This window comes from Echeneis naucrates, chromosome 3 (assembly GCF_900963305.1).
Source record: "Echeneis naucrates chromosome 3, fEcheNa1.1, whole genome shotgun sequence".
Classification (NCBI taxonomy): Eukaryota; Metazoa; Chordata; class Actinopteri; order Carangiformes; family Echeneidae; genus Echeneis; species Echeneis naucrates.
Window position 1 is genome coordinate 107,951 of NC_042513.1, and position 25,285 is coordinate 133,235.

The 25,285-nt window shown below is 38.7% G+C and overlaps 1 protein-coding gene across 2 annotated transcripts; it reads left to right on the top strand.

Moving 5' to 3' along the window:
* Window positions 1–866: 866 nt before the first annotated feature.
* spg21 (SPG21 abhydrolase domain containing, maspardin) lies at window positions 867–23,977 on the top strand. Of its 2 annotated transcripts, none has more exons than XM_029497751.1 (9): window positions 867–977; window positions 1,609–1,671; window positions 8,708–8,869; window positions 11,194–11,274; window positions 16,600–16,745; window positions 19,302–19,410; window positions 19,717–19,824; window positions 19,910–20,050; window positions 21,908–23,977. In XM_029497751.1, exons 1-9 carry the CDS (start codon window positions 975–977, stop codon window positions 22,031–22,033), a joined length of 939 nt encoding a protein of 312 aa, XP_029353611.1. In that variant the 5' UTR covers window positions 867–974; the 3' UTR covers window positions 22,034–23,977. The 2 variants fall into 2 exon arrangements, with proteins under 2 accessions (XP_029353611.1, XP_029353610.1); XM_029497750.1 differs by having other exon boundaries at window positions 873–919.
* The last annotated feature ends 1,308 nt before the right edge of the window (window positions 23,978–25,285 follow it).

Consider the following 25,285-nt stretch of genomic DNA (forward strand, 5'->3'; position numbering starts at 1 on the left):
TAGCACTGAAGGACCAATAATTCTCTCTGCAGGGAATATCAACTGCAACCAATGCAGATATGTAAATATGTAAATAATAAGTGTAAATATATAAACAACATAAATGATTACCAACGATACCAGAAGGATCAACCCCTCAAAGTTGAGTTTCTTGGTTATTCTTAATGCCAATCTTCATTAAAGAGGAAGGTTGTATGATTCTTTATACTTGTCTATGTTGATTCAATATAAATAGTTAGAAGTATGAAATACATGGCGTGTTCTGTGCGGCCTTTCTGTGCGGAGTTTGTTCTGTGTTTTCCCATTGCCTGCGTGGGTTTCCTTTGGGTGCTCCGGTTTCCTCCCACCGCCCAAGGACATGCATGTTTGGGTTAATTGGTGACTCAAAATTGTCTGCACGTCTAAGTGTGAGTGTCAATATTTGTTTGTCACTGTCTGTCTCTGGGTCTCTGTGTGTTGAGTGGTTGAAGATGAATGAAGGAACATTAGTAATCCATTTCAAACATAATAATCAATACATTTAAGCAACGATCTAAGTAACAACTCGGAAGCCGAAAGAGCTGGGTCTCTATAAAGAGATAAACTGTAGGAAATGAGGGAGAGGGAGTGAGATATTCCCCACATTCGCGTCGGGCCGAAGAACGCCCCTCAGCTGTGGTATAATGAGCGGCCTGTCGTGACGTATTGCTTAAATATTCACACCCATTGCGAATTATACAGACCGACACAGTCATGACGCAAGTGTGTGGTCCCGATAAGGATTGAATGTGCACAAGAAGACCGTGTGCGTGCGTACGTACGTAAGTACGTACGTGTGTGTTACATGGCGTCTACGGTAGCTCCATAGGCGGGGTCTGAAGCTTTGCGGAAGTGCATGGAGCAGGAGTCATATGACCAAGCACCAGCAGCTAGGATAATGGTATCTAGTTTTGGATAAATTTCTCCGGACACGGTGTCTAACATCTCTGAGTAGCATGGTAATGGTGTCGTTAAACTTTCGTATTCACTGTGAACATGACAATGACCGAGATTTCAGCGCCTTTTGACGGTTTACTGACTGTATACACAATAGCTCAGATGTTACTCTGAGGGCTGTGCAGGGGAACATTTTGGTTCCACTGTTTATTTCCTGCCTGACCGATTCTCTTTCTGACAGTTGTTTGTGAACCTATCTCTGATTGCAGTATGTAATTGTCTGTGCTTGGACTGTAGTCTCTGACTGTCGTATTCTCTAACTCTCTCTACTGTACATTCTGACCATAATTTCTGACTCTGTGTCTGACTGTCTGATTGTGTTTGACTTTCATTTGATCCTTTGGCTGTGTGTCTGCAGACTGGACTTTCTCCATCCACCGACTGTGATTCTGAACGACAATAGCCTATTGATTAGGCTGTCTATTACCGTCATTTACTGTCTCTGGCTGTGTCTGACTGATGTGTCCGATTTTGCCTGACTGTAGTCTCTCAACTATGTCTGGCTGTGTCTCTCTCTTGTGTGTCTCCTTTAGTCTTTGATTCTCTGTGTCTGCCTGTGGTCTTTGACCTTCTGTCATTGAAGTCATTGACTGTACTCTGATTATTGGTCCCTGTGTGTGCTTTTGTCCTCAGATGGAGGAGATTAAAGTTTCTCCTGACTACAACTGGTTCAGAAGCACGGTGCCCTTGAAGAGAGTAAGTACTTGATAATTAACACTAGTTATGTTTACATTCACAAAATCTAACTACTGCATGTATTTCAGAATAATTAAAAAGAATTTGAAGAATGAACATTTATTGTAGGCATCAGTATAAGAAGTAGACAGAACCATTGAAACAACACAGTTATTCCATCTTCATTTAGAGCTAAACTCCTTTAAAATTCAAATCACACTAAAGTAACTCACTATAGCAGACCTGAGGGAATTTAGCATTCATTACTACTTCCTCCCCAAACAAATCTGTGCTTGCACTTACCTGTCCACTTTCAAAACTTATCTCACTCACCTGTTCAGGCATATATTTACATTTATATACTTTTTTATACTACTACTACTTATACTTTTATACTTTTTATACTTGTGTATAAAATGTTATGCTACTTTGTTTTGTATTTTGTATAGTGTCTTCGAGCTCTGTTAAAAGCACTCTAAAAATTATTGCTATTATTATTATTATAGGGGGATTTTAAGCATTTAATTAGTGTACTGGAATCATGATAGGAAATGCAAAACAGGTCGCGTCTTGCCCAAAAAGGTCTTACCCTCCGTGTATAATAAGTTTCCATTAAGTTTCCAGTTTACTGGTGAGAATCTGTGACGTTATATTGTTAATGTTTCAATTTGACAATAAGGCCTTTGTGTTAAGGTGCAAATGCATGATTGTTTTATATAACAAAAATTTTAGACTCATCTAAATTTGGATGACTGCATGACCATGCAGTTGATTAGATCTACAAACCTATCTGATAGTAACATAGTATATCATTGTGTTTACTTCTATAATCTGGAATAGTGTCATACCAGTGTCCCAATCAGAGCTTCAGATCCAGCCATTGACATAGTTTTTTATTCATCTTTAGTTGAATCCCGTTTCATAATATTGCTGTGCTTGATGTTAAATGGTTAGGTTAAGGTTATTAAGTCAACACACAGACACAAATACAACCATAAATTGGTCTCTCACTTTCTGTTTGATTAGTTCAGTTTAACCAAGGTCACACTTCGTGTAGATGATTTTATTTTTTTTTTTTGCATGTTTGTCACACTTAAATATTTCAGATCATCAAACAAATTTAAATATTAGACAAAGATAACACAAGTTAACACAAAATAGTTTTTTTAATAAAGGTTTTTATTATTAAGGTGGCTAAACGTCCAACCCAACATTCCAACAGCGTCTCTGTGTGGATGTGCTAGTGACCGTTCTCTGCTGTGTGTAGCACCCGCCCCACCCCCTTCTGCTCAGTGCTCATGTAGCTGACCCATCATGTGCGGCTTGAACAGCAAAAAATGATGCGAGTTCAAGCCAGGCAGGATCCGGTTCCCATCGTTCATTTCGAAGAGCCGGCTCTTGAAATATATCCCGTATGCTGCTCCTGCCAGCCACTGCCCCTAACCCTGGGCGGCCTCCGCTGGCAGCTCTTATTTATTTATTTTTTTTTAAACATTTGCACACGTAACCATGGGAACATAACACGTCCGTGCTCGTGCACACCATGTGACCATGTGGAGAGCGCACACGGTCAGTGCAGGGATCAAAAGTGGGCGAGTCTGAGGCATGAAACTCCAGGGCGGAAAATGAGTCCCACTCAAACAAGTATTAAAAGCCTACAGGTTTGCATGGCCCCACAAAGTCCTTAAACTTTGTCATTTTACCTGATGGTGTGGAAGGTGCAGATTTTAGTTTCATAGTTACATGTATGACATTTATAGCCAAAAAAAAAAAAAAAAGGGTGAAAATCGGTTTCTTATTCAGCGAGTTATGATTGATTAAATGGGCTGACAGTTCATTACGCCTGCCAAACAGATTGCACTGAGTGGAGCGGGTGACTGGTCTAAGATGGCGGTCCCACGGGTCGTCAGCACAAATAGGCAGTAGCAGTCGATGCGGTGTCTACTCTTTATATCAGACCTGGGCATTTCATGGTCTGTGGGCTGCATGCAGCCCTTTGGTTGACTCTGACCAGGTCCACGTAAGGTTAATAAGAAATTACAAAATAAACACATTCTCTTATTTTACCTCATGCATGGACTAAATGTGCATTGCTTTTATTCTGGAGTTGTGTTGCGTTACTGAATTGACGTTGTTGCAAACAGGTCACAGGACGACTTTAGCCTCCAAAATGTCTACTAAAAAAAAAGAAAGGCCTATGCCGAATGCAGGACTTTCAACAAAACATGGACTGCCGGGTATTTATTTACTGAAGTCAGAGGTAAAGCGGTGTGCTTGGTTTGTGGAGACCAGATTGCCGTGTTTAAGCATTACAATTTGAGTTAGCATTACGAGACAAAACATGCAGAGAATTGTAAAAACTTGACTGATGCTAAAATGGTGCAAATATCAGAAGCTTTGGTAGCTAAGCTACAAAAGCAGCAAGGGTTTTTTACCAAGCTTCACACATCCATCTGTCAGCTGTGCTTCGCATCTTCACCTCAGACATTCAACTTGACTTTGATGCACTTGTTAAAGGCCAACAGAGACTAGATTTCTCTCACTAAACAAGAAAAAATAACTGAAAAACACCAAATGAGGCGAACTACAAGCGCAGGCAATATTTTTATAATATGATGTCTTTAGAAAGCTAAGAACCCCTCTAAGAAAATCTCAAAATAAGTGGTAACATTTATTTTTTTACATAATTTACTTAATGATCAGGGCAGAGGAAACAACACTCATTTTAGAAATGTAGTCTGACAGGAGAAGACTCATTAACATTCATGAAAGAAGCGCTACCTGATTGGCTGATACAATACTGAAACCGGTACAAGGCACTTCGTATTTTGTGCACAAAGTGTTTTAAACTGGTCTCGATGGGACTCAAGGGAGTGGAATCCTACATTTAGAGTGAGAAACACAAAACTGCACAGTTAGCCCACCAACAGACGCCAGGTATTTTGAAGTTTTGTTCTACCCTTGTCTCCACTGCTCCTCCACCCCCGTCTCCAATACCAGCACCATTTCAAACAGTGACAGACCTCCAGACAACCATCACTTATCCACTACACTGAAAGCAGAGGTACTGTGGTGTCTGAAGACAGTAATGAAACACCATTCAAATAAGTCAAATGAAGGAGTAGGTGACTTATTCTGCTCAATGTTTCTGGACTCTGAAATTACCTGTATGTTTGCATGTAGCTCTGACAAGACAACCACCATTAGCAAGTTTGGATTAGGCTCATACATCTAAGGCAACATTTTCTTGATTTTTTTTGTTATTGTTTTCCATGTGTTCCACACTAGAAATAGTTGGGTAGTTGATAGTAATGGTAGTAATAGTAATGATAAATGGATGCAATACAACACTACTGAAAACACACAACTATAACAAAGCCACTCTGTCCCACACTGAGTGATGGCAGAGCCTAGCATATAGCTCCCTCTGCCTATGTCATATTTTGGAGGCTCCATCCTCCATTAACTTTTCAAAGGGTATTTTTTAGACTACAAGATTACATATACATCTAAAAAAATTTAACCTGCAATATGCATTTTAATATGCACATTGTTCAGGTTAATTCATATGTGTGCTAAGTGCTGACAGTCAAGTATACTGCTTAATATTTCAAGTTGCTGAGACACAAAACAACACAGCAAGAAGGCTAAAATGTAAAATACTAAACTAAATTAAACGGCAGTCAGCACTATGCCTCTGCTTGTATAACAGTCAGCTATTCTGTCCTAAAAGCAAGTTTGGCAGACCCGCAATTAAGATACGTCAGGGTGCATGCACCCCTACAATACCCTAACAATTAAATAGCTAACATGATTATAAAACAATAAAAATATATATATATATATATATTAAATATATAGAACAGAAGAACTTCCAACCGGAACCACCGGGAATCGAACAGTCACAGGTACAAGTGCACACAAAGGATTTTATGAGTGATTGATGCAGTCACACCTGCCGCCAATCAAACAGGAATAATGGGCAACTGGGTTCCCACAGGTCCTTAAGAAGTCTTAAAATGTCTTAAATTAAAATCTGGGTAATTGAGGCCTGAAATTGTCTTAAATTCGCCATTAAATTTGCTGTAGGTATTACATTTCCTGGCAGTGTGTTTAATGCTGATGGAAAAGCACAGTGGTTCACCTTAAAACCTAGTGTGTATTTGTTTGATTAACTTAATACAAATACCTTGTAGTAAATGAGAGATTCTCTGATTAATAGCAGTTTCACAGGACGTCAGCAACAGACTGACATCGGGCTGCATGCCGCCCTTAATGCGCCGTGGTTGTCAGTGCTGCTCACTGACAACCACGGCGGCGGCATGCAGCCCGATGTCAGTCCGTTGCTGATGTCCTGTGAAACCCACCAACAGACGCCAGGTATTTTGCTTACCCATCTTTGCAACATGCAAAGATGGGTAAGCAAATTTAATGACAAATGGATGGAAGAGGATGCAGGTGGTTGGCGCCAGCTGAGAACAACAATGAGGCAATGTGCAAATTATGCAAAAAGACTTTTTTGTTGGGGACCATGGGTCTCAAAGCCGTTGAGTTGCATATGAAAGGCAAAAGCACCATTAGTACATGGCAGCAGCTAGCCACAGTGGGGCCAGATTTAAATTGTCAGGAAAAAAAAAAACCCAAAACAACAACCACAAAAACACCCAAAATGATTTGTCTTACTTTTTATTTTATTAAGTCGGAAAAAGATCTTAAAAAGCATAACATTTTACTCTTAAAATGGTGCAACCGTGGAGGAGGGCCAAATTGCGATGGCGTCGTGCTCTTGTGGGTATTTCTGATCTACAGTAAGCAGTGTTGATCAAAAGTGGTTTAAGGAAGGAATATTGGTGAACTGGTGGCCAAGGCTCATTGATGCAAGTGGGGAACGAATGCTGGCCTGTGTGGTCCGATCTATGAGACGAGCTACTCACAAGTTTCTCAAGTTGTTGAAGAAGTTAATGCTGGTTCTGATAGAAAGGTGTCAGAATACACAGTATGGGTCTGAACAGCCGCAGATGATTCAGGGTATGGGCAGGGGCCATACTGATGCAGACAGACAGTCTGGGGGTGGACAGACCTGCATGTTTCTTTTCTAAAAGCTTTTATAAATATCTATTAAACTATTCAGTTATTGAAATAGAAGCTTTTGTCTTAGTTTGGGCTTGGACATGTATGCAGGTTCAGGTTTACTGACCACAATCCACTTAAACTGCACAATTCCCTTAAATAAATATATAGATAGATATAACTTTATTGATCCCCAAGGGGAAATTCACCTAGTCAGGAGCTCATCAAAATAAACATAAACATAAAAAATATGAAAAACAAAGCATTATCAAGTCAGCAGGGGTTGAAATCTCCAGACATTAATACACCAGACATTAGTACCTCAGAATGTTTAATTTGTATCCTGGCAACAGTTTCATGGAGAACTTCACATGGAACTTCATCAGTTGCCTTGGGTGGAATGTATTGTTATGATATGACTGAATTCTCTTGGTACATAGTACTGTCTCATGCCAACTGCCAATAATTCAATATCTGGACAGCACATCTTCTCCTTGACAGTAATAAAGCCAGTCCTCATCCTGTCTTAGCTTTAGTATCTCTGTCCATCCATATGAGAGTGAAGCCAGGTAGTTCCACACAGGAATCAGAGATGTTTTGATTCAACCAGGTTTCAGTAAAACACACGAGGCTGCACTCACGGTGTACTTTCTGAGTCTTCAGCAATATCTCCATCTTATCATGTTTTTTGGGCAGAGAGTTGACATGTCCCATGACGATCGATGGCAGAAAGGGCTTATATCTCAATTTCCTGACCTTCACCTTTGCACCAGCACAGCAACCATGAAAACACCTCTTTGTCTCAGCTGGAATCGGGTGGTATGCTCCAGATTTGCCCAGTTTCAATGAAAGAAGTTCCTCTCTTGAGTAAACTCTTTTCCCCACAGAAATATCCATCAGCAATTGACAAAAAACAATAAAAATACAGTAAAATTTAGTAAAAATTGAGAGCTACCAGACTTTGCTGCTTCTTGTTGAAACGCATGTTCTAGAATGCAGATGTTCAAATAGCTGAACCAGAGACTAATCAGGTGGTCTCTGATGTTACAGTCTTATCGTTTGGCCATTTTCCACATCAGGGGGACACATAATCTTGTTGCGGACACAGTCTCATGTACCCCTGTGATGTGAGGTAATTGTGTTGTGTACTGTGGCCTGTTAACCTCTTCTCCTCCCCTGCAGTTACTGTGGTTGGGGGGGTCGGTACTTTTTTGGTCTTCTTGTACTAATTGTTTTTGTGTTTCAGTACATCCATTGGTTTATAAGCCCCAGTCAGTTGTGGCTCGGGGGAGCCAGTGGATGGGGGTGGCTTCCGTCCATACTCTGTTTTGCTCCTTGTTTCTGCTCTTTGATTTCATATTCACATATGCTACACTCATGCCATTTTTACACTCATTCAGTCACAGCTTTCACCACTGAATTACTGACAGACACTTCATAACTGTTGGTTTTGCCTCGGTTGTTTAATAAATTACTTGTTTTGTGATTGAACGGCTCCCATTTTTGTCAGGGCTCTGAGCCAGTTGTGACACCCAAACAACAACATCTCTACTTTGGGAGCAGCCCATTCCAAGGTGGCTATTACAGTCGTAATGCAACAGAGCTGTAATTTGCAGCACTTTCTCTCATTTAACTTTCCTTACTCCATACGAGAAGAAAAAAGATGAACTGCATTATCATGAAAATGAAATAAATGCAAACCAATTGGTTCTCTGGTTCAAGCATGGACACTAAGTGTAGATTCAGATAAACCTGTGAAGGAATATTTGGTCAAGAAACCCCCGTACTGTATGGCCAGTTGATGAAATATTGAAGACTGTACACCAAACTGAGACAATGTTTTTGGAAGGCACCCCCCTCCTGGAGTGTGCCCGCCTTTCATCACATACTGCATGAACAGAAATTTTCTGTATATAGCCAAGCCTCCACCTTCCGTGAAGGCCACTTATAAAGACTTTCCTCACAGTACTGTCTCTGATTTTCCCAGATTATTGTTGACGATGATGACAGTAAGGTCTGGTCGCTGTATGATGCAGGTCCAAAGACCATCAGGTGCCCCATCATTTTCCTCCCTCCAGTCAGTGGGACAGCTGAAGTGTTCTTCCAGCAGGTGTTGGCTCTGACAGGCTGGGGCTACAGGGTCATCTCGGTGAGTGCATCTCAGCAGCTTCAGCATGAGTCAGGATTTAATTTCTATTTTCAATATCTATTTTTTATTTAGTTATTAATTTATTTCCATTACATTTTGAAAGACCTTTTGTGTTCTAGTCTTTTATGAGTGATGGCTACATTACATGAAGTTTTCTGTCTTCATTATTTATCACTTCAATTTCACCTTGAACAAATTTATTCTATAAAACAAATGTAATTTTAAGTTTAGTCTGTGTTAACATAAAACATTAAAAACATCAAACAAAAATACAAATTTTAGAATAAAAGAGAGAGGACCTACAGAGCAATACAATCCCAGGTTGGTCAATACATTGTGCATGATAACAGATTATGATCCAGCTAATACATTGCAATGTCACTAATGCTACAAATTTGCATATATGGTCCGAGTTAACAACAACGGTTTAGTTAGTATTTCTGGCATTTCTAAGATACTGAAATAAGTTTTATATCAAATAGGTTATCAGCTACATATGTCAGATATACTAGGTACCAATAACAGTACCTCAACAGTTTCTTGACACCAATACCTGAGCTTGTCTCACTGACATCACCTGCATCTCAGTGGGAGTACATTAAAACACTGACAAACAACATTTAGGAATATATTACAATAAATAATATTAAACAACAAAATGTTGTAGTTGCTATTGTTACAATGCTTTGTAAGGATATTGGTGCATTTGTACAATTTAGAAGTGTTGAATGTAATTATATAAGTATCTAGTGATACTAGTATGAATAGTATGAATGAAACTAGTATGAATGAATGAATGAATAAATTAAAATTTATTGCTCACTACCAAGCATGTTTTACCATCTGAGAAAATAAAAAGCCTAATCCACGACTAGCAGAAAAAAACTACAAGCCATCATTGATGCCAAAGGGGGAAATACACAGTATTGAACACAAAGATATGCAGTTTTGAACAGGGTTTCACTCTTTCATTATTGTTATTTATTCTTTAATGGTTGTGCTAATTTGAGATGACTGATAATTTACAATGAATCTCATTTCAAATAAATCAAATGCGTTTTGCCTAATGTTTTCTTTAAAGACTGGAACATATTTTCCAAATCCTCCCAAGGAATGTAAATGTATGAGCAAAACTGAATATGCAGTCATGCAGGCATATTGGCACCCTTACACTTTTTTCATATAATGAACCACTTCTCCCAGGAAATCATTGCAAATGCTTTGGTATTAACATGCTTATTTCTAAAGAGGCAAATTTGATTTTTACCCAACTGTCTGACACTAGGCTCTACAGTGCGCCCCAAAAAGTTGATTTGTCATCCAATTTTATGATGCCATTCACACAGTCAATGCCTCCAGTGTCAGTAGCAGCACAGCAACTACAAAACATCTATTGACTGCCACCTTGTTTGACTGTAGGAACTGTGTCTTTTGTTTGAAGGCCTGATTTAATTTTCTGTACACGGAACCATAATATGGTTTGCCAAAAAGCTTTGTTTTTATCTCGTATGTGGTTAAGACAAGGACTTTGGCTTTTTCTGCTAAGACTTGGCAAACTCCAGTCTGGCTTTTTTAGTCTGTTTGTCAGCAGTGGGTCCTCCTCGGTCTCCTACTAGGCTGTCCCATTTCATAAAAAAAGCATGTTAAATAGTTAAAGACATAGCACTTGAGAGTCCTAAAATGGCCAGCAATTAGTCCAGACCCAAATCCTATAGAACACCTGTGGAGAGATCTCACAACAGCAGTTGGAAGAGGGCACCTTTCAAATCCAAAAGACTGGGAACAGTTTGCAAAGGAAGGGTGGTGCTAAACTCCACTGCAGAAATGAGAGAAACTAATTCATGATTAAGTATGTAATCAGTATGTGATTCATTTAATTTATCCCATCTAAATAGTACACAAACAAATATTATATTAGGGACGCCAATCTAGTCAAATTTGGGCTTTTTTCCCTCTACTTTTTTGTGGGACATCAATGCAAACAAAAGAAATAAACATGTCAGTACCAAAAATATTTTTGGCTAAGATTGTATATTATATAAAATTTGAGCTAATGAACTGTTGAGAGTTTTCTCCATCTCAGACTTTCGATGTTTATGTTGTTGTAGTTTTTTTCCCCCCAGAGGTAAATGTCCTTCATAGACAGTATATATTTAGTGTGCTTCAAAATTTTTGGTTGCAAGCTGGTCTTTCCAGCTCCTGTTATCATGGTGAATCTACTGTTTAGTAATTTAATAATAATCCATAATTGTATCGTTTGACTTCACTCTTGTACATCACTGAATTGAAAATGTTGACCATGGTGATCCAACATATGTTTCCAGCTGCAGTATCCTGTCTACTGGGACCTCACAGAGTTTTTTGACGGCTTTAGGAAGCTTCTGGATCACCTGCAGCTAGATAAAGTAAGACTGCTTGGTCTCTTCGTAAACCTGTCTGGTCAGGAAGATGTGAGCATGTTTGTTTGAAGAGTTTTGAAAATCAAAATACCATTAAGAGTCAGACATTTAAATAAACATGAAATTCTGATTAAATACTTCAGTAGCCCCAAAGAATGTCAAGTTAAAGGAAATAATGGACATCAACCAAGGTGTGTGGACTACATGGAGATTGACTTTTAATCTCCACTCTGTTGCTTTGGGTCTCATTGCCTCCATCTGTGAGGCAACATTATGATCTAATAGGATGAGTATGGAGGCCAACCTGTTGTCTAAAGCCATTAGAATAGCATTAGCAACTTTTACCAGTGCATCTAGTGTTTTCATCGAGGTCATCAAGGATACAATTTGGCCCAGAAATATTTGGACGTTGACGCAAGTTTTGTTATTTTAGCTGTTTACCAAAACATATTCTAAATACAGTTATATAATCAATGTGGGCTTAAGGTGCAGACTCTTATCTTTAATTTGAGGGTATTTACATTGAAATTGGAGGAGGGGTTTAGCAATTACTTTTTCAAGGGACCAAAAGTAATTGAACAGTTGACTCAAAAGCTGTTTGATGGGCAGGTGTGAATTATTACTTCAATGAAATCATTAATTAAGCGGGTAAAACCTGGTTGACTCCAGGTGTTGTAATGATGGGAGTTCTGGCTCTGTTTAGAGAGCCGGTTCTTTCGGCATGGTTCACGAAAAAATATGCCTCTTTCGGCTCTCAAGTTGCACCTCAGATTTTTTTGTTGCTTAAATTAATTTATTACCATAAATAATATAAAATGAATTGCTAAATGTAAAAAAATACATGATAGCAAATGTTCGTTATTCATTAAGCTTATTATACTCAACATGGAGCGGAGTGCTACAAGAAATAAATACGTATAAATAAGTACAAAAACAAAGACCCTTCTCAGTTAGACAAAAGGTCCAATCTCTGATTGTATACTTATTTATTATATTTACTTTTAACTATTTAGTGTGAAACATTTAATACAAAAAGAACAAAATAAAAACAAACAATAAATACAAATGTGTAAAACAAAAAGAAAAACGGATAACAGCTTCAGCTAGTCTGTGGAGAAGATTGGCATGGAGAAAGGCCAAGTGCCTCAGCTTTGAGGGGCTGCTTCTGTTCCTTCTGTCTGTAATTTTTTGCTCTGTTTTTTTTAGAAGATTCGCTCAGAGGAGACGGATGTGGCCACAAATATGACATGGCATGTGCAAGGTCTGGGTAGACTGAAGCCTTGGTCACCCATTCTGCCTTTGTTTGATCAATGAAACTGAAATGCATCAAAATTTAGCTTCTTTTCCTGCCACTCATTTTCACTTCCCACCTGTTTCCACCATCTCTGTGTGGGTGTGCTAGTGATGGCTCTCTCTCTGTGCTGCATGTAGCCCCTCCCCCTCCCCCTCCTGCTCACTGCTCATGTAGCTGACCAATCACTTCCGGCGAGAACAACAAAAAAATTAAGGGAGTCCAAGCCAGGCAGGATCTGGTTCCCATCATTCATTTCAAAGAGTCGGCTCTTGGAGCTGTATCGTTCACGACCAACACATCACTAAGGTGTTATATTTATATTTGGATGCTTTTGCTGTGAACCCACAACATACAGTCAAATGAGCACTCAATGGAAGTGAAACAGATCATACTTGGGCTGGAATATATAACAATATATACTTTCTGCTCAGATTCAGCCAAATGCAGCAAACTTGATTGGACGACAGGACAGTACAGATGGACAATGACCCAAAACATATTGCAAAAACAACCCTTTTTTATGACAAAGAAGTGGAATATCCTGCCAATCACCAAATCTCAAAACGACCAAGCATGCATTTGACTTGCTTAAGAAAAACAACACTTAAAGCAGAAAGTCCTACAAACAAACAACATCTAAAGACAACTGCAGTAAAGGCCTTGCAAAGCATCACAAAGGCAGAAACCCGGCATTTAGTGATGTCCATGGGTTTCCAGACTTCAGACAGTCATTGCCAGAGGTGGAAAGAGTACTGAAAATCTTTACTCAAGTACAAGTACTGTTACATTTGTTAAATTGTACTCAATTACAAGTAAAAGTACTGGTGTTAAAAAATACTTAGTAAAAGTAGAAAGGCAATTTGTCTTGTAAACAAATGTAGATATAAAGCAGGAATGGCCTACCGCTTTTTATACTAAAACATTTCATTTTCAGGTATCTTGAAGAAAGAGAAAAAGGGACCCCTTGCTCGTGCCCTGTTTTCCATGCAAAACGTTAGCCTATTGTTGCAGTATTTACTTCCACTACCGACAAGCTAACATGACTATTTTCAAAGGATGTGCCATCTCATTTTAATATCAGGCTAACCAATGGCAGTGGCAATATGACACAGGTATAGTTGTAAAACCTCTTACCACAATGTGTTTTTTGAGATTAAACATTGATGTCTTGTAAGTTGATATCACTGTATAGGTTAAACAAAGTTTGCACTGCATCTGGACAGCATCTCCTTTTCTCCCTCTGTACATGAAAAATTCCTCTAGGCACGGCCACGGGCACTGGTCCTCCATATTTTCTCTGTCATTTTCACTTTGTCTTCTGTCTCCATTTTGGCTTCTTTGTCTTTTCTACACAGCAGAGAAGAGATTAATTTGTGGAATTGTCTCAAATCTTAAATCCACAAATTAATCTCTTCTCTGTTGTGTAGGTACAAACACATTGTTCAAAATAATAGCAGTCCAATGTGACTAACCAGATTAATCCAGGTTTTTAGTATATTCTGTATTGCTACATAGCAAACAATTTACCAGTAGGTGCAGTAGATTCTCAGAAACCAGCAAGACCCAGCATTCATGATATGTACGCTCTCAAGGCTGTGCAATTGGGCAATAAGTTGAAAAGGGGTGTGTTCAAAAAAATAGCAGTGTCTGCCATTGACTTTACAAACTCAAAACTATTTTGTACAAACTTTTTTGTTTCTAGGATTTAGCAATCCTGTGAATCACTAAACTAATATTTAGTTGTATGACTGCAGTTTTTTATAACTGCTTCACATCTGTGTGGCATGGAGTCTTGTGGCACCTTTCAGCTGTTATTCCACTCCAAGATTCTTGAACAACATTCCACAATTCATTTAAATTCATTACATTCATTTTCTTGGTTTTGCTTCAGAAACAACATTTTTGATGTTACCCCACAAATTTTGCCCATATCATGATGCTTGTACCACCGTGCTTCACTGTCTTCACTGTGTACTGTGGCTTCAATTCTGCGTCCCTTGGACCCAAAAAGAACAGTTTTACTCTCATCAGTCCACAAAATGTTCTTCCATTTCTCTTTAGGCCAGTTGATGTGTTCTTTGGCAAATTGTAATCTCTTCTGCACATGCCTTTTTTTTAACAGAGGGACTTTGTGGGGGATTCTTGTAAATAGATTAGACACAGACATCTTCTAACTGTCACAGTACTTACAGGTAACTCCAGACTGTCTTTGATCATCCTGGAGCTGATCATTGGCGGACCCTTTGCCATTCTGCTTATTCTTCGATCCATTTTGATGGTTGTCTTATGTTTTCTGCCACGTGTCTCTGCTTTTGCTCTCCATTTTAAGGCATTGGGGATAATTTTATCTGAACAGCCTATAATTTTTTGCACCTCTTTTCCCCTCTCCAATGAACTTTTTAATCAAAGTATGTTGTTCTTCTGAACAATGTCTTGAACGACCCATTTTCCACAGGCTTTCAAAGAGAAATGCATGTTCAACAAGTGCTGGCTTCATACTTAAACAGGGGGCACCTGATTCCCACCTGTTTTTTCACAAAATTGATGACGTCACTGATTGAATGCCACACACCAATTGCACAGCCTTAAGAGCGTGCATATCATGAATGCTGGGTTTTGTTGGTTTTCTGAGAATCTACTGCACTGACTGGCAACTTGTTTGCCATGTAGCAATAAAAAATATACTAATAACAGTGATTAATCTGGTTAGTCACATTGGACTGCTATTATTTTGACCACTACTGTATGTTACCTCCAGGCACCAGCTGGCTGCTGCTGCAGCAGAGTTGTCCTTACAGTACGTCATTAATTGGCATGATCACGATCGAACGGCCTTATTGGCTACAAATATGCCGATGAAAGGCTTGAATCTTTGAAAAGGCCTATTAATTCCAATTGTGGGCGTACACAGTAGCGACTTTTGTTTTTAAAAGTAGTGAAGTAGATTACATGGTATAAATTGTACTCAAGTATGAGTAAAATTACACACAAAAAAATAAAGTACCCCAAGTACAAATACCCAAAGAATCTACTTGCAGCAGTACTTACAGTAACGAGTACTTGTAATTCGTTGCTCCCACCCCTGGACATTGCAAGGAAAGGATTCTTGACAAAGTATTCAAAATGAACATTTCATTTTTAGTAATGTTAATCTGTCCAATTAGTTTTGCGCCCCTGAATTGAGGAGACTTTGCATAAAAATGGTTGCATTTACTAAACGTTTCCTAGGATATTTTTGTATCCTTGAATTAAACCGAAAGTCTGCACTTGAATGGTAGGTGTTTGATTTCAAATTCAATGTGGTGGCACACAGAGCCCAAATCATGAAAATTGTGTCACTGTCCAAATATTTCTGGGCAAGTCTGGACAACCTTAAAGAGCCCCAAGCTCTGTATGGTTGCAGACAGAGGGTGAGTGGTATAAGATGTGTTTGAAGCATGTTCATCTATTCTATCAGAAACCAAGAAAAAATTAATCAAAAGTGATAGTGGACAGACTTTTTGAGATCTCTCTAGAAGTTTGAATGGGTGCATTAAGGATCTATTACTTGCCCTTCGCCCTGATCAATCTCTTCTTTAACATTGGGGTGATGTTGGCCAGGTAATGAGTGGGGCCCGAATTCCTGCAAATGTGACTCAAAATTGAGACCAAAGAGTTCAACTTTGGCTTCAAAAGATGACAGATTTTATTATTTTTTCTTTTCGTGACTCTAACTGAAGAAAGGCGTCATCTGTACTCTCACGCAGTGGAGCTGCAATGTTCAGCAGGACCTTTGGTTTCTCATCTCTTTACCAAGACCATTTTCTCAGACATCTCAGTTTGTCCTGTTCGAGCTTACATTGAAACTGGGCTGTAACTATAAACTGTTTGGTGTACCACAGAGGAACGTTTACCAATTACTGACTTCATATGAGGCCACAGTTTGGAAACTTTTTCAGTTAATGACCATTTTATTCTTATAGATAGTTGATCAACATATAAAGAATAAATGAATGAACAGATTTTGATGATTGATGATGACAATGATGTCTTTTCAGGTGCACTTGTTTGGGGCATCTCTAGGAGGTTTTCTGGCGCAAAAGTTTGCAGAGTACACTTACAAGTCTCCACGAGTTCACTCCCTGATTCTGTGTAACTCGTTCAGCGACACCTCCATCTTTAACCAGACATGGACAGCCAACAGGTGGCGTGGATGATTCCATCTCACATTTGTAACGACTCCTCTTGCTAATGCATCTAGAAATGAACCAGTGACACACGCAAATATAATCTGTGTGCAAACTTTCCTGTATTGCTACAATGCTATAGTTCCCTTAAGAAAAATGAAGAGTCAGTTCAGATTAAATTTTCACCAGACTTTGGTCTTAAATCAAGAACTCCACATATATAAATGAATAATATAATATACAATTGAGTGAGAGAGAGAGAGAGAGCAAGAGCAAGGGAGGCACAGGGGTTGTAGTGTAGGGTGAGAATGAGAGCAGGAGAAGGGGATATTCAAAGAGGTGTAGGCAGGAACATGATGCTGCATGAAGTTCATGGAGATGATGCTGCAGTATGGAATTCATGAGGATAAGGGAGCAGCAGGTGTTGCAGGAACATGGGATGGCGATGAGTCACCACCTGCAGGATGAGGACAGGGAGAGAGAGGAGAGGAGCTGGGAGAGACAGAGACTTCAGGAAAACATGGTTAGTAAATTCAGTACACATGCTTGGAACTGGGAGAAACAGGCATGTTTGTTGTCAGCGCATGGGGGGGGGGTGCTCAGTCCTTCCTCTAGTGGCCTAGGCCTATGGCAGCATACCTAAAGAGTAGATGGACTTTAACCTTTTAACTATAAGCTTTGTCATGCAAAAAAGTTTTAAGCTTGGTCCTAAAGAGTCTGTCCCCCGGACCGATACTGGAAGTTGGTTCCATTGAAGAGGAGCCTGATAACTGAAAGCTCTTCCTCTAAACACAGCTTCAAGATGCTTTCTGTATGAAGAAATTAACCGCCTACAGTTCTCTTGTGTGATTTTGACCCATCCCTACAAACAAATTTTCTTTAAATCTAGAATGTTCCTCTTGTGAACCTTGATCTTCAGTTCCTTACACAATGATCAATTGGATTAAAGTCAGGCAATGGACTGGACCATGTTAACACCTCGTTTATTCTCTGGCACATGGCTTAATTCATTATTCCTTCAATTATATAAAGGCTGGTACCATAAGATGAGACACAGCCTCATGCTATGATGAATCTTGCTATTACTTTGGTGATTTTGGGTGATGTTTGCTTTTTCCTTAAACAACGTGTGTAGTATGATAGCCAAAAGTTCCACTTTGGTCTCATCTGAGCAGACTGTCTGCCAATAGTGTATATACTTCTGTAACAAACTCCAAACATGTTTCAACATGTGTTTTCTTTTGGTTGTGTGAGGAAAGTGTGCATAAACCTGGTGGTAGAGTGGATTTCCTACAGCTTTTTCTGTGACAGTTGGCCTCCAAATCTTTGCGGAGCTCTTTCAAAGTGGTCGTTGGCTATCAGGTTCTTCCGACTATTCTCCTGAGACCCTGGTCAGAAATCTTGCGATGAGCTCCTGTGCATGTGCAGTTATGTGACCTACCCCAGCTGATATTCATTTGCACAGATAGAAGGTAGGATTACTTTATAACTACTTGGGATGGTGGCAATAAATGTTTTATGATTAAATGTAATTTAAAACACCCCAATTCAACTGTAGAGGCTAAAAATCCAAAATAATGACTTGGATAAAATAATCAGCATTACTGTTGAGCAACCAGTACTGCAGCCCTACAGCATCAACAAAACGTAAGCAAAACTCCACAGGGTGCTGTTTAGGATGACAGCCAACTAATATGCAAAATCTGCCCAAAGACATTTGCAGCCAAAAGGTCCAAGAAATCCAATTTGGTATATGTATATGATCATCATCCAGAGATAAACTCACAATTAGCTACACACCAGTTTAACTACATTACAACACTGCAGCCTGACAGTGTGGCAAGAATGACAGTTGATAATCATACCGTCAAAATCTGGAATAATCTTGCAAATTGTGACACCGCGGTTATTTTTTCACTAGACAAACTAGACAAAAACAAAAGGAAGTTTTTCCTTGCCACTGTTGCCAAGTGCTTGCTCATCGAGGGATCTGTTGGGTCTCTTTAAATAAATTTAGAAAGAGTTTGGTCTAGACCTGCTCTATATGTAAAGTGCCTTGATGTAACTTTGTTATGATTTGGCGCTATACAAATAAATCTGATTTGATTTGATTTGATTTGACTATAATCATAACATCAAAATCCAAAATCATCCCATCCCTACTAACTTCTTATGGATTTCATCTGGTTCCTTGCTTTGTATTGCCTTTGGCAGGGTGTTCAACCCCTATTTCCTGATTCATTCCACTTTGTACTTTAATTTTTTGATTTGTTTATATGTGTGGATTTCTTGAGTCGATACCAAAGTCTTGTGAAGATTCCCTGTGAATAACCTTCTTGCAAATATGTTACTTGAAAAAAAAAACTGACATGTTCTATAATTAAAGTGTGCCCATTGTGGATGACAAATGAGAGAACTGTGGCCAAAGTCCAAACAGTGTCAAATTAAATTAACCAACTGAAGTAGTCCAATGTGCAAGCCGAACACAAATCCCTATTGTGCGCTCCACTTGCTGCTTTGTCACCCACCACCAGTGGAACTGTAGATCCGTATTTATTCACTCTCCTTCTCAGCTTCTGGTTGATGCCAGCTTTCATGTTGAAGAAGATTGTTCTTGGAAACTTTGCAAAAGGACCTGTGGACCCTAAAATGGCAGATGCAATTGACTTCATGGTTGACAGGGTGAGTGGGCATCTGTGAGTTATAATTTCAGCATAAAGAAAACAATGTCTTAACATCTCTTCTGCCAAACTATATGCTATTCTATGTGAACAGACAAATCAGAATTCTCTGGTTTTTATTCAGGTTCAGGAGAAGTTTAACATTGCTGTGAAAGATAATGTGGAAGTGAAGCGTTTCAATATTCTGTTGAAACGTCTCAAAATATCAGTTGATGAAATATACACCTGTCCACCTTGCTGAGAAACGATTGTTGTTTTTGTTGTTTTTTTTTGTCCCATCCTCCCATATATGTGCGTGCCTGCATAGTTGGAGAGTCTAAACCAAAGTGAGTTAGCATCGCGGCTAACACTGAACTGTCAGAATTCCTATGTGGAGCCACATAAAATCAAAGATATGGCTGTGACCATTATAGATGTAAGTAGGATGACATATAGCAGCATAAATGTATGTCTGTTTTTACTACGAGATCCTGATTTGTTTTGCTGTGAATTTTTTTTAGGTGTTTGATCAGAGTGCTCTGTCCATGGAGGCCAAGGAGGAAATGTATAAATTGTATCCTAATGCAAGACGAGCTCATCTGAAGACAGGTGGAAATTTCCCATACCTGTGTAGGAGCGCCGAGGTCAACCTCTACATACAGGTGCGGTCAATTCCTCTCTATAAAGGTGCAATCAGACCTCATTACATACAGATACAGTCAGAGCTCTCTACATACATGTACAGTCAGACCTTTTTATGTAAAGGTACAGTCAGACAATCAGTTCTGTCACCACACAGAGTCAGGTCCTCTCTGTAACAGGTACAGTCCAACCTTTCTACACTAAGATGCAGTGGTAATTTAGGTGGTAATAGAACAGGGCTGCATGATATTAGGAAAACATGCAATATCAGAAAACATTATTGAGTATTGCGATAATGATATGACTTGGGGTATTTAAATATTTAATTGTTTTCTTCACTCTACTTGCTGCCAACATAGATTGATGCAGACAAATAAAAAAAGAAATGAATTGTTTCCTTTTCAACATTATTTTCATTGGAGAAAATGATGACCATAAATCACCTTGCCCCTTAATTTTTTTTTTTACTGTACACAAAATTTATTGAAATAACTTAAAGAATTCAAAGAATAAGAATACATGTAAACATAATAACTCCAACTGCAATGTCTCAACTGGTAAACTTTTTTTGCTAACCACTAGTTTGTTGAGCCAAGGCAGAATGGGATGGGTAAGTGCTTGAATTATGACATTAAAACAGAATAGAATAATACAATGAAAATGATTTAAAAAATATACAATACTGCTTATAATAATATACCTTTATGGTGAGTTCTTGGCCAGTGACGACAGAATTAAGATATATCGTGCACCTTGATTTGGCATGACATTAGCGTTTTTTGGACGCTTGTAGGTGGCTTGGCAGATTGGTTGTATTGCCTCTGCTAGTTGCCACCATTGTACAACATAACTTGCAAAGTATGTGTGTAACACATCATCTCTCATGAAATTGAAATACCTCCAAATAACAGATGTGCTTTTCCTTTTAGACATCAATCTTCGCCAATATTTGCCTCGCTCAATTCGTGAACTTCAGGTATAACGACAGCAGTCAGGCATCTGATTGGCCAAATGTGTTGACATTCAGAGTGTGAATGCACAGCACATGGATTGTATTTATCGAAATTTAACTAATCTTTGCCGTATGTTTATTGCAAGCACTGATATTGCGATGACGATAGAATTTAGATATATTGTGCACCTTTTAGTAGAGAATATTCATTCATTCATTCATCTTCAACCACTTATCTGGGTCACAGAGGTGCCGGAGCCAATCCCAGCTCACACTGGGCAAGGGCGGGGTAGACCCTGCATTGGTCGATAGTCCATCACAGGGCCAACACACAGAGACAAACAACCACTCACACTGTGGTTGACCTGCGGACAATTCAGAGTCACCAATTAACCCAAGCATGCACAGTGTTTGCTGTGCACAGACAGTGGGAGGAAATCCACGCAGGCACTCTGCACAGAAAGCCCCCAGGCTTGGAACCGAACCTGCGACATTCTTATTGTGGGACAACAGCACTAACCACTATTCCACCACGACTTATAGAATTTTTTTTTCCTTAATTCATTAAACCCCACAATCCCACCAAGAGATTTACTTTTCTATTTAAATTTTGATGCTTAAGATATTACCCCTGTATAGTGTCCAAGCATTTTACCATCAGCCTTTAAAAAGTTACTCTTTTGTCTTAGGTCTTTAGACTTTTATTCTCCCTATTGGGGAATTGGTTGCTTTACAGTGTATTATGTGTTTTTAAACTTTTTATTAGTGTTGGACTTGAGTTTTCAGAAATATATTGCTTAAATAAATTTCTCTTAAACGACTCCATAAAGAGTTTGATCTAGACCTGCTCTATATAAAGTGCCTTGATGTAACTTTGTTATGATTTGGTGCTATATAAATAAATGTTATTTGATTTGATGTCTAGATTCACCTGCGTCAGTTCCACGGGACACGATACGCTGCTATCAGTCCCGACATGGTGAGCGCTGAGGAGCTGGAAGTTCAGGACAGTTGCCTGACCAATAACCAGGACTCTGAAGATGATGAATGAGACAACTTTTACCTGATTCTTGTTCCTGTCTCTGATTAACTGCCTGTATCGTGATTTTCTATGGAACTCAAAGCAATCAGCAGGTCAACTAAGAGTATTTTTATTTGACAGATGAAGCAATATTTTGATAATGGCCTGTATATAAATGTTAGTCTGCCACTTTGCTTTAAAACCTTGGAACTCTTTGCCTTATGTAGAATGACTGAAACTTGTTGCACTCATAAACTGCCTGAACCGCTAAAGTCTGTGTGTACACACATGGTTAATGTTGGCAGCAGTTAACTGTTCCCTTTTGACAGAAAGATGAACACACTATATATAGCAACATATTGTCTATTTAATTAAATGAGATGATTTTTTTTTTCATATATTTTAACAAACTCTACTGTAATTTAATTTTTTTATTTTGCATATTGTTGATGCCCCTATGCAAGATGCTGTTAGGGGCCCCCTTATTTGCCAAACTACAAAGGAGAGATTCCTAATCCCCTAGAGGATCCACAGTGAAACCACAGTGTGCCGCTGTGTTTTATTTTCTTATTATATCTACTTTTATGTTTAAAGGGATAAACAGAGTTAAGCAAACACAAATCACATCATACCCAAAGTTGGCCATGAACCTGCAACAGTTGGGTTGAGAGTAATCAATGCTCAAAACCCTATCAAGAGACAAGTCTCTTCCAAGAGGGGTGATGAGCAGACTGTGAGTGAGTTGAAGTTTCCGTCTCACTCGGTTAAAACTAGTAATGATAATTGTCCTTAGATGGGCCTGAGTATTCATCATAGTAGACCCCCTAGTAGTTTGAGAGTGGCTTGATTTTTATAGGCGCAAAATTGTTTGACTTTTAGGAAGCAGTAGTAGAAGCTACTTCCGATGTAAACAAACACTGCTTCGTGTCTCATGTGGAAATGGATCCATACTGTGTTTCTCAGGCCGCACATTTGCTTCTGTTGGTGTCCATAATGATAATAATAATCTCATACAGCAAGGTAACTTCCGGGTTAACCCTGGGTTTTCACTATCATGAAGCTGGTTTACTTTTTATTGTGATACGTTGCCATGGTAATTTACACAGAAAGCCTAATCTGCTCCAGAGCAGGTTCAATTCTGGGTAAGAGCTGGGTAGATAGGCCTATATACGTGAGTTACCAATCAGCACTCTGGAAAATGACCTGCCCTTTTTTATTTATTTTTTTATTTTTTTAACATGAGTCCGAGCCCTTTAATGTGGGCACTAGAACTAGAAGAAGAGCTTTGAAGAGAGAGAGGAAATTCAAGTAAAATTTCAGTAAGATATAAGGTTTTATTTTTAACGAGTACATCTTGAATATCTTGATAAGCAAAAAAGTCTTGAAAATATCTTGTTATGAATCATAGGTCAAATTAAACAAGCCGTTTTGAGATGTCATAAGACATCACACACAGCACACTTGTCACGATCGAGCCACACATTTTGATATATATATTGTTGTATATATGGACAATATATACAATATATATATTATATATATATATATATATATATATTGTATATATATTGTTGGGCTCCGTCCAGCGGTACGACCTGCATTAACTGCCGAAAAACGGCGGAATAATAAGAATAATAAGTGTAGAAGTAGTGCCCTCTGAGCTATAGCTCGTGGCACTAAATTAAATGTAGGGATGCAGAAAATAATCGATTCAAAGATACATTGAGATGCTTAATGGAACGATTCTGAATCGATGCAGTAATGTCACAAAATCAACTGAAAATTAACGGTTCAACACAATTCAACAAGAAACCAAACACATCATAATCATCACTCTGATCATAATACAAAATTAATTACAAGTTATTTCCCCCCAACCATTAACAGTGACAGCGACAGCTAACATACACAATATGAAGACATCAAAACAAAGACAAAACTAAATAACAGAAAAAAAAACAGAAAGGGAGCTCACATAATTGTGTACAAAGATATATACAGTATTGCAACTTCAACGGCTCCTACACACACCTTCAAGAAGGGTAAAACAGCAGTGGTATCAACGGTCAACGGTGCTAAAAGTGCTGTACACAATTATATACATCTGCATACACACACTAACAGCTCTCTCAAACAAAGGAACAAGTACGTAAAATGATAATAATGTATCTATCTAATATTTTAACTAATTTAATAACTTATTTACAGAACCACTCTGTCATCTTACTTCTCTTCAGCTAGACCAGAGACCAACTGAAAATTGTTTCGAATTGACAAAACGCTTTGTCAAGGGTGTAAACAGTTACGCAACAAAAACAGAATCAGAATTAATTAATCAGAAATACACACACACACACACACACACAGACACACACAAAAACCAAGTATACATTGAACTTCATGCAGCAACATGTTCCTGCCTAAACCCCCTAACCCCTTGCTTGCTCATCAAGGGATCTGTTAGGTCTCTTTAAATAATTTTATAAAGGGTTTGGTCTAGACCTGCTCTATATGTAAAGTGCCTTGATGTAACTTTGTTATGATTTGGTGCTATACAAATAAATCTGATTTGATTTGATTTGAAATCAAAAACAAAATGTTAACAAAAGAGAAGAATTGATTCATGGTGAGATATATGAATTATTTATAAAAAAACTTAACTGAACACATCAGTTACACCAGCACAGTGCTTCTCAATTGTTTTCTGTTAAGAATTCCCTAGTAAGAAGAAAATAGGAGGAATATAGATCAACTTACAACAAAGAATAACTATTAGCTTTGTTCTTTAGTCTCTAACAGTGCATAAAAACCCTTCTAATACTCCCTGCGCACGCAATGAGCGCCACTGCCATCTACTATATGCATGCAACTTAAAAGCAGATATCTGGGAACATTTCGCATTTCATGAAGTTCCTGAAATGTGGCAATTGAACAAGAACCATGTTGTTTCTAAAACTTGCTATGTTAGGGTCACCAAAATTTGAAGAACTACATTAGCTGATGGCACAGTGGGCTAATGTTATGCCTCTGGTCACAACGAAAAGAAACCACTGATTGACAAGTCCATGAGAAAGTTCCTGTCCAAGTCCGAGAGCGCTCAGAGGATAACTGTTGGATCCTTCCTAGCGAAGGACTTACAGTTTTTTCCAATTGCTAACACACTAAAATGAAATGCATAGCACAATTATTTTAACTGACACAGAGAGAGCAAAACCTCCTCTCAAGTCTCCAAAACTCGAAAAACATTTTCTGCTTTACACACATATTGCACTTGAAAATGGC